The sequence below is a fragment of the Chroicocephalus ridibundus genome, chromosome 7 (assembly GCF_963924245.1).
Source record: "Chroicocephalus ridibundus chromosome 7, bChrRid1.1, whole genome shotgun sequence".
NCBI lineage: Eukaryota > Metazoa > Chordata > Aves > Charadriiformes > Laridae > Chroicocephalus > Chroicocephalus ridibundus.
This window is the reverse complement of record NC_086290.1, coordinates 54,935,328-54,945,288: the sequence shown is the minus strand read 5'-3', so window position 1 is coordinate 54,945,288 and position 9,961 is coordinate 54,935,328. Positions and strand designations below refer to the sequence as shown.

Below are 9,961 nucleotides of genomic sequence, written 5' to 3'. Positions count from 1 at the left end.
ATGCTCCGAGCGCGGCGCACGCCAATCCCGGGGACGGGGGGGGGGGGGCCTGCGCCCCCCCCTCCTTCGCCGTAATGCTCCGAGCGCGGCGCACGCCAATCCCGGGGACGGGGGCCTGTTCCCCCCGCCCCCCCCCCCGCCAACGCCGTAACGCTCTGAGTGCGGCGCCCGCCAATCCCGACGGCTGGGAAGCGAGGGGGGGGGTGGCTCCTCCCTGCTATCTGCCCCCCCCCCCCCCCCGCCGTAACGCTCCGTGTGCGGCGCCTGCAAACACCGGGAGCTGAAGGATGGGGGAGGGCGATCTTCTCCTCCCCCCCCCGCCAACACCAGCGACCCCCCCGAGTTGGGGAGCCGCTGTGGGAAAGGCCCCCTTCCCCTTCCCCTTCCCCTTCCCCTTCCCCTTCCCCTTCCCCTTCCCCTTCCCCTTCCCCTTCCCCTTCCCCTTCCCCTTCCCCTTCCCCTTCCCCTTCCCCTTCCCCTTCCCCTTCCCCTTCCCCTTCCCCTTCCCCTTCCCCTTCCCCTTCCCCTTCCCCTTCCCCTTCCCCTTCCCCACACTCACCCCAGGGACACCTCCAGCCCTAGCTGCCCTTCCCCATCCCTAAATAGCCCCAGTTGGGGCTGGGCTCATCATCCCCTAAACAGGGAAACCTGGGCTGGGGGCAGCCCTCGCATCTGGGCACCCCACGGAGGTGGGGGGGGCCTTATTCCTTGTGGTGAGGGGCCGAAACCTGCTCCCCAGCCCCCTGGCTCGGGGTGCCACTCGCCCAGGAGTGCCGGGGGGGTATCCAGCCCCGCAGCAGGCAGATGGCGTTGGCACCAGCGCCGAGCTGCTCCGCGCTGGCTGCCGGACGGCTCTCGCGTGTGTTAAAAATAACAAAAAAAAACACCACACAAAACCCGGCTCTTTGTTTAATAACCCCCCCCCCTTCCCTGTCTCTGTGAAAGCCCAGATGGCTTCGCCTCTCTGCGCTGACGCCGTGCGCGGCACGGATCCCCCGCAGCCCCGGCTGCAAACGTGGCCCACGCAACCGTCACCGGTGGGGGTTTATTTTTAATTGCAGGCCCTGCTTTGCCGCCACGTGCTGCTTTTGCCACGGAGAATGGCAAACCCCACGCTGCACGGCTCGGCGCGGGGAGGATGGAGCAGCGGCCAGCCCCACGGCACGGGCTCTGCACCGCCAGCCCCACGGCTGGGAGCGGGGCACGCAGCGATGCCGTGGCCCTTCTCATCCTGGGGGGGGGCTGCAGTGCAGGCGGGGGGCAGCCAGCACTCCCGCAAAGCACTTTCAGCGTTAAACCCCAAACTTTGATCTGCGGGTAGCTCCATCAATGTTTAATGCAGCGAAGCCCTGGTAGGGCTCGGAAGATGAGCGTTTTGAGGCCAAATTGAAGTTTCTAATATTATGATATTCAAATAATTTTAATCCGCCTGACGCTTCCCCCAGGCACGTACCTGGACTGCTAATGAGGGGCTGCCTTCGGCGGCTGTTGGTTTTGCCACAAAGCAAACAAGCCCTTTGCAGATGCCTTCAAAGCGTCGGGGATGGGGAGGTAAACAGGGGCGAGCGCAGCCGGAGCCGGCCATGGCTGGGCAGGGAGGACGCCGCGCTCCCCGCAGCGATGCGGCCTTGGCTCCCCGGGATTTTTTTAAGTGCTGGTTTGCACTTGCTGGAGGGTGAGGATGGCACAGCCCAGCAGGCAGCACTGCTGCGGGTGAGGATGGGCTTTCGGGGAACTTCGGCCGCCATCCAAGTGTGTGGCGCGTTCAGAGAGTGCAGAGAGTGCAGCGGGTGCAGAGAGTGCAGAGAGTGCAGAGGGTGCAGAGAGTGCAGTGGGTGCAGAGGGTGCAGTGGGTGCAGTGGGTGCAATGTGTGCAGAGGGTGCAATGAATGCAGTGGGTGCAGAGGGTGCAGTGAATGCAGTGGGTGCAGAGGGTGCAATGAATGCAGTGGGTGCAATGAATGCAGTGGGTGCAGTGGGTGCAGAGGGTGCAATGAATGCAGTGGGTGCAACGAATGCAGTGGGTGCAGTGAGTGCAGTGGGTACAGTGGGTGCAGTGAATGCAGTGGGTGCAGAGGGTGCAATGAATGCAGTGGGTGCAATGAATGCAGTGGGTGCAGAGGGTGCAATGAATGCAGTGGGTGAAACGAATGCAGTGGGTGCAATGAATGCAGTGGGTGCAGTGGGTGCAGAGGGTGCAATGAATGCAGTGGGTGCAACGAATGCAGTGGGTGCAGTGAGTGCAGTGGGTGCAGTGGGTGCAGTGAATGCAGTGGGTGCAGAGGGTGCAATGAATGCAGTGGGTGCAATGAATGCAGTGGGTGCAGAGGGTGCAATGAATGCAGTGGGTGAAACGAATGCAGTGGGTGCAATGAATGCAGTGGGTGCAGTGGGTGCAGTGAATGCAGTGGGTGCAGAGGGTGCAATGAATGCAGTGGGTGCAACAAAGGCAGTGGGTGCAGTGAGTGCAGTGGGTGCAGTGAATGCAGTGGGTGTAGAGGGTGCAATGAATGCAGTGGGTGCAGTGAATGCAGTGGGTGCAGTGAGTGCAGTGGGTGCAGTGAATGCAGTGGGTGCAGAGGGTGCAATGAATGCAGTGGGTGCAATGAATGCAGTGGGTGCAGTGGGTGCAGAGGGTGCAATGAATGCAGTGGGTGCAATGAATGCAGTGGGTGCAGTGGGTGCAGAGGGTGCAATGAATGCAGTGGGTGCAACGAATGCAGTGGGTGCAGTGAGTGCAGTGGGTACAGTGGGTGCAGTGAATGCAGTGGGTGCAGAGGGTGCAATGAATGCAGTGGGTGCAATGAATGCAGTGGGTGCAGAGGGTGCAATGAATGCAGTGGGTGAAACGAATGCAGTGGGTGCAATGAATGCAGTGGGTGCAGTGGGTGCAGAGGGTGCAATGAATGCAGTGGGTGCAACGAATGCAGTGGGTGCAGTGAGTGCAGTGGGTGCAGTGGGTGCAGTGAATGCAGTGGGTGCAGAGGGTGCAATGAATGCAGTGGGTGCAATGAATGCAGTGGGTGCAGAGGGTGCAATGAATGCAGTGGGTGAAACGAATGCAGTGGGTGCAATGAATGCAGTGGGTGCAGTGGGTGCAGAGGGTGCAATGAATGCAGTGGGTGCAACGAATGCAGTGGGTGCAGTGAGTGCAGTGGGTGCAGTGGGTGCAGTGAATGCAGTGGGTGCAGAGGGTGCAATGAATGCAGTGGGTGCAATGAATGCAGTGGGTGCAGAGGGTGCAATGAATGCAGTGGGTGAAACGAATGCAGTGGGTGCAATGAATGCAGTGGGTGCAGTGGGTGCAGTGAATGCAGTGGGTGCAGAGGGTGCAATGAATGCAGTGGGTGCAACAAAGGCAGTGGGTGCAGTGAGTGCAGTGGGTGCAGTGAATGCAGTGGGTGTAGAGGGTGCAATGAATGCAGTGGGTGCAGTGAATGCAGTGGGTGCAGTGAGTGCAGTGGGTGCAGTGAATGCAGTGGGTGCAGAGGGTGCAATGAATGCAGTGGGTGCAATGAATGCAGTGGGTGCAGTGGGTGCAGAGGGTGCAATGAATGCAGTGGGTGCAACGAATGCAGTGGGTGCAGTGAGTGCAGTGAGTGCAGTGGGTGCAGTGAATGCAGTGGGTGCAGAGGGTGCAATGAATGCAGTGGGTGCAATGAATGCAGTGGGTGCAGCAGGCGCAGAACTCTCAGGCAGCAAGCCACTGCCAAGCCCCACCTGGCCTTGGCCAAATCTCCTCGTTCCCAATTTCTCCAGCCCCAACACGGATCTGAGCCGGGGCAGCTCTCGCAGCCTGCCCCAAGCTATTCCCCAAACCCCCATCGCACCCCACCTCCGTGCCGGTGCCAGCCCCGAGCTTTTCCATCCATCCTCCCAGCCCACACAGGGAATATTTCATTTTTACTGTGCTCTCGGCGCAGCTCTTCTGACCTGCGCCGGCTGCTTTAGGAAACGAATTTCTTCCTGCCACGAGCATTGCCTCCAGTTAATTTAAACCTAGGGCAAGAGGATGACGGCAGGGATGCCGGAGACCAGGCACAGGGCTGGGAGGGACCCCCCCCTAAAAAAACCCCACCTCATCCCAAGGCAAGATGAGCCCATGCAGCTGCTTTTTGGGGTCTGGGGGTGCAGACCTCCCCTGATGCCTGGGGTCAGCCCTGGTTGGGGTCATCCGTGCAATGGAAGTGGTGGCTTGTGGGGTCCCACTGAGACCTGGGAATGGTCCCCTCCAGTGCCGGTGACCATCCCGCCCCGCACCGACAGCCTCCCTGGCTTCATAGCAGCACGAGCGAGGCTTTTCTATCCCGATCTATTAACACGCCGTTAACGGGCGAGGAGTTCATTTTTGCCATTTAAGGTTTCACGGATAATTAATTATTCTTCGTCTTCCCAGCAAAAAAAAGGAAGAGCAGGTAGAGGGACTGTTCAAAGCGACAAAAAAAAAATAAATGAAGAAGCAAGATGAAACCTGGGGAAATTGGTGAATTATTCGTAACATCAAAGGCGAGGGAGGATGTGCTGATTTAATGGGGCACCGCACGATGCAGAGCCCTGGGCATCGCGGGGATGCTGAGACCGGCATGCACTCATTGCATTAGTGGTCCTCAGCAGCAGCGTGGATGAGGGGGCCGGCGGGAGGGGGTAGCCTGGCTTTTGTCTGCGCTCCCCATCCGCTTTCTCTCACCTCCCCATGGCTGTGAGCTGCCGGTTCTGCCTTTGCACGACGCCGGGGTGTCCCCGTGACGCAGCCGGGCACCACGGTTTGGGGGGGGGAGGTCGTGTGTGCTGGAAATCTCCCTCCCCCCTGGCCTGGCATGGGCCTCCTGCACTCCCCGATGCTTCATCCGTCACCAGAGGCGAGCGGCAAAATAAATAATGATATTTAACATTTCATAATAACGACAATTAACCAGTAAATAATGCCTTTTACACCACGAAAGCCAGAGTGAATTAATTCCCCTAATTAGCTGTCAGGCAGCACGGGGCAGCGGCGGGCAAAGCCAGCAGCCCCCGCCTGCATTATCCATCCCCCCCCCGCCACGACGTCCCCAAATCACACCCCAAAATTTTGCCGGCTCGCAAAATCCGCTGCAGCCGGTGGGACACGGTGCTCCGCGCCGCGTCCCGGCTGCTCGAGTGAGCCCTAAATCACGCCTATCTCCGGTTAAAAAAAAAAAAAAAAGTAATAACAACGACAAAAGATGGCAGCAAAATGTTTTATGGGTGTAATAAATTGTGCCTGAGGGGGAAAAAAAAAAAAACAAACCACCACGGTTTGCCTTGAAGCAAGTTGGGGGGGGGTTTCCCATCGGCACACAAATGGGAGCGTTACGCAGCCCCTCGTCCCGCCGCAGCTGGAGCCAGCAGTGACTGGTGGGGAGGGAAAGGGGGGGGTCGTTGGAAACCATTTTCCATCATATTTATCCCACCCACACGCTTTGATCCCACTGGGGGTGAAGGTGATGGGGGGTGCGCGGTGCCCAGTGGTCCCGTGGGGTGTGGGGTTGGGGGGGGGCTGGTCCTGGTGGTCCCGGTGCTGGGGCCAGGGCGAGCGGAGGGTGCCATGTGCCATGAAGGGATAAAAATTCCCGTTGGCAGCGGTGTGGGGGTGGCTGAACATCCCCCCCCCCGGCCCCGGGTGCTGCTGGCTCTGCCATCGCTGGCGGACAAGCTGCCCTCCCCGGCGGGATCAGGCACCGGTTGGCAGAGGATGGGGATGCTCCTGCCCGGCCACCCCCAAGGGGTGGGAAGGATGAGGCCCCCCACCACCACCCCCGTGCTCCCACCATCCACGCAGAGGCTGGAGGGCGGCCAAGGCTCCGCCACCCGCTCGGCTCGGCCGGACTCTGCCCCGTCCCTCCCCTTGGCTCAGCTCCTGGCCGCCCACAGGGATGGGGACGGGGACGAGGACGGACATGGCTGCCCCCAGCCAGCCCCAGCAGGCCACCTATGACGCCATCGTCATCGGGGCTGGCATCCAGGGCTCCTTCGCCGCCTACCACCTGGCCCAGCGCCACAGGGACACCCTCCTGCTGGAACAGGTATTGGTGTCCCCAGCCCTGCCGTGTCCCCCGCCCTGCCGCGTCCCCGTCCCACTGTGTCCCCAGCCCTGACGCGCTGGGGTGGGCGCCTGCAGACCTGGCTGTCCCCTGCCACAGCACGGAGCAGAGACACTGCCAGCACCCCTGGTCCGTGGTGCCAGCTCCACGGTGACCCCAGTGCCAGCACTCCCATGTCCCCAGTGCCAGCACTCCCATGTCCCCAGTGCCAGCACCCCTGTGACCCCAGTGCCGGGAACCTTGTGTCTCTAGTGCCAGGACCCCCATGTCCCCAGTGCCAGCACTCCCATGTTCATAGCGCCAGGACCCCCGTGTCCCCAAGTGCCAGGAACCCTGTGTCCCCAGTGCCAGCACTCCCATGTTCATAATGCCAGGACCCCCGTGTCCCCAGTGCCAGGATCCCCGTGTGCCCTGTGCCAGCACTCCCATGTCCCCAACACCAGGACCCCTGTGTCCTCAGCGCCAGGACCCCCATGTCCCCTGTGCCAGGATCCCCGTGTCCCCTGTGCCAGCACTCCCATGCCACCAGCACCAGGAACCCCGTGTCCCCAGTGCCAGCACTCTCATGTCCCCAACACCAGGACCCCCATGTCCCCAGTGCCAGCACTCCTGTGTCCTGCCATTTCCCAGCACCACGGCTGGCAGGGTGGGCTGTGTCCCCAGGTGCCCGCTGTGGCACAGCGCTGGGGCATGTGGGGATGGTGGGGTCGGGGTGTGCCGGTGGCCGGGGCCACCCCCATGTCCCCCTTGCCCCGCAGTTCATCCTGCCCCACTCGCGGGGCAGCTCGCACGGGCAGAGCCGCATCACCCGCAGCGCCTACGCCTGGATGCTCTACGCCCGCATGATGCCCGACAGCTTCCGCCTCTGGCAGCGGCTGGAGGCCGAGGCCAGCACCAGCCTCTACAGGTGACGGGGTTGGGGACGTGGCCCCCGCCGGGCACCGTCCCCTCCTCGTGGGGCTGGGCTGGGGGCTGCAGCTGCTGCAGCATCAGGGCAGGATGAGGCCACCCCAGTCCTCGCAGCGGGGAGGCAGCCGCTGGCGCTGGGTAATTTATGGGGCTCCGTCAAGAAGCTGCCATTAAGGAAATGAGCATCTAAACGATCCCCCGCTGCTGGGGTCAGGGCTGATGGCGCTTGCTGGATTTGGCGGGGGCGAGTGTGATGCCGGCATCCAGACCCTCCCCGCGCATCACCCCACACATCACCGCACGCACCCTTGCCCAGCATCCCTCCGGGACGCAGCACACCCTGAGCATCACCGGTGCCACTGCGCCTCGGTTGGCCCCACGGGCAAAGCAAGGGGGGTTCTGCGCGGGGAGGGGGCGAGGGGCGAGCTGACGGGGCTGGTGGGGCGCAGGCAGACGGGGCTGGTGGTGCTGGGGCCGGCGGGGGACCCGGAGCTGGAGGGATGCCGGCACAGCCTGGGTGCCGACCACGTCCTCGACGCCACGGCACTGGCCCAGCGCTTCCCGGGCCTCCGGCTCCACGCCGGTGAGGTGGCCATGTGGGACGGTACCGGCGGGGTGCTCTTTGCTGACCGGGCCCTGCGGGCGGTGCAGGTGGGTGCTGCCGAGGGGACGTCATGGGGGTCCCCCGGCTCCGTCCCCGCAGCCACTTCCCGTCACCATTCTCACCCAGGACGTCTTTCGCCGGCACGGGGGCACCCTGCGGGATGGGGAGAAGGTGCTGCGCATTGAACCCGGGGCTGTGATCACCATCACTACCACCACCGGGGTGTACCGAGCCCCCCGGCTCATCATTGCCGCCGGAGCCTGGACCGGTGCCATCGTGGCACCCCTGGGTCTCCGCCTGCCGCTGCAGGTAAGGGTCAGTGGCACGGCGGGGCAGCCTGCCTGTGGCCAGGGCTAATACAGTGACCACAGCCCCTGCGCATCGACGTCTGCTACTGGAGGGAGAAGGAGCCGGGGAGCTCCAGCGCAGGCAGAGTGGGTCCCTGCTTCATGGCCGTGGGGCTGAACCAAGCCCCCCATGGCGTCTATGGGCTGCCCGCCCTCGAGTACCCGCGGCTGGTGAAGGTGAGTGGGGCACGGTGGTGGGGGGGGGAATCCCTTGGCTAGCCCCCACCCCTCACCGCCTGCCCCCCAGGTGTGCTACCACCACGGTAGCCCCGTCGACCCCGAGGAACGGGACCGGGTGCCCCCGGGCACCCCTCGCCCCGATGTTGCCATCCTGAGCAGCTTCATCAGCAGTTACCTGCCCGGGCTGGAGCCCCGGCCGGCCGTGGTGGAGACCTGCCTCTACACGGTGAGACCCCCTCAGGAATGGGACCCAGGCATCCAGGGTCCCATACCCTCCCCTTTTGCCACCCCTTCCCCCAACCTTGGGTCCAGGAGAGGACCCTGGACCCCACACCCTCACCCCATGGCTCCCCCAGAACACCCCAGATGGAGACTTCATCCTAGACCGGCACCCCAAGTTCAACAACATCATCATCGGGGCCGGCTTCTCCGGTAGGCAAGGGGATTCGGCACCCCAGAGCTGGCCGGGGCCGTGAGGGTGACTGTGCCCCGCCATACGCCCTCCCTCTCCTTCCCGCAGGCCACGGGTTCAAGCTGGCGCCAGTGGTGGGGAAGCTGCTGTGCGAGCTGAGCCTGGGCGAGGAGCCGTCCCACAGCACGGCCCCCTTTGCCATCACCCGCTTCCCCGGCGTGCTCCGGGCTGCGCTGTAGGTGCGGGATCCCGTCTGCGCCCCGACGGCATCGCACTGGCCTGCAGCTGTGTCACTGCACCCCACTGTCCTTACATCCCACTGTGCCGGCATCCCCCCACCCCTGCAGCCCCACGTATCTCCATCTTCCCGCATCCTGGTGTCCCAATATGCTCCATCCGTCCCCATGTCTCTCTACTCCACTGTCCCAGCACCCGGCATTCTGGCACCCCTCCATCCCAGCAGCCCTCCATCTGTGCCCCCCAGCACCCCCATACTCCTGCACCCCTGCTACCTGCATCCCAGCACCCCTCCATCCCCACTTCCCACATCCCAGCACCCCTGCACTCCTGCAGCCTGCACCCTGACAACCCAACATCCCCACATCCCAACAGCCCTGCATCTCTCCATCCCCACATCCCAGCATCCTGGTACCCTGTCTCCCCACATCCCAGCACCCCTCCATCCCCATACCCCTGCCTCCTGGCTACCTGCATCCCAGTACCCCTCCATCCCCACATCCCAGCACCCCTGCATCTCTCCATCCCCACATCCCAGCATCCCCAAATCCCTGCTTCCCGGTACCCTGTCTCCCCACATCCCGGCATCCCGGCATCCCAGTACCCCTGCCTCCCTGCTACTTGCATCCCAGTACCCCTCCATCCCCACATCCCAGCATCCCCAAATCCCTGCTTCCCGGTACCCTGTCTCCCCACATCCCAGCATCCCGGCATCCCCATACCCCTGCCTCCCTGCTACCTGCATCCCAGCACGCCTCCATCCCCACATCCCCAGATCCCAGCATCCCCATACCTCTGCCTCCCTGCTACCTGCATCCCAGCACGCCTCCATCCCCACATCCCCAGATCCCAGCATCCCCATACCCCTGCCTCCCTGCTACCTGCATCCCAGCACGCCTCCATCCCCACATCCCCAGATCCCAGCATCCCCGTACCCCTGCCTCCCTGCTACCTGCATCCCAGCACGCCTCCATCCCCAAATCCCAGCAGCCCCGCATCTCTCCATCCCCACATCCCAGCCTCCTGGTACTCTGCCTCCCCACATCCCAGCATCCCCGCATCTCTCCATCCCCACATCCCAGCCTCCTCGTACTCTGCCTCCCCACATCCCAGCATCCCCATATCCCTGCATCCCAGCATCCCCCATGCCGCGCGGTGCCAAGCCGTCTCTGCCAAGCACCCGCTCCCCGGAAACAAATTAAGGAGCTTT

At 63.2% G+C, this 9,961-nt stretch overlaps 1 protein-coding gene across 1 annotated transcript; it reads left to right on the top strand.

Moving 5' to 3' along the window:
* The first annotated feature begins 5,885 nt into the window (after window positions 1-5,885).
* Window positions 5,886-9,959, top strand: PIPOX (pipecolic acid and sarcosine oxidase). Its single transcript, XM_063340988.1, has 8 exons — window positions 5,886-6,044; window positions 6,821-6,969; window positions 7,421-7,622; window positions 7,702-7,884; window positions 7,947-8,099; window positions 8,170-8,328; window positions 8,459-8,534; window positions 8,623-9,959. Exons 1-8 carry the CDS (start codon window positions 5,895-5,897, stop codon window positions 8,751-8,753), a joined length of 1,203 nt encoding a protein of 400 aa, XP_063197058.1. The 5' UTR covers window positions 5,886-5,894; the 3' UTR covers window positions 8,754-9,959.
* The last annotated feature ends 2 nt before the right edge of the window (window positions 9,960-9,961 follow it).

What these genes read in the sequence shown, in the direction of transcription:
- PIPOX (XM_063340988.1), top strand. Translation starts at nt 5,895, where the DNA reads ATGGGGACGGGGACGAGGACGGACATGGCTGCCCCCAGCCAGCCCCAG. An exon ending in TGGAGACCTGCCTCTACACG is followed by an intron (nt 8,329 to 8,458) that starts GTGAGACCCCCT and finishes TGGCTCCCCCAG; the next exon opens with AACACCCCAGATGGAGACTT. An exon ending in CATCGGGGCCGGCTTCTCCG is followed by an intron (nt 8,535 to 8,622) that starts GTAGGCAAGGGG and finishes TCCTTCCCGCAG; the next exon opens with GCCACGGGTTCAAGCTGGCG.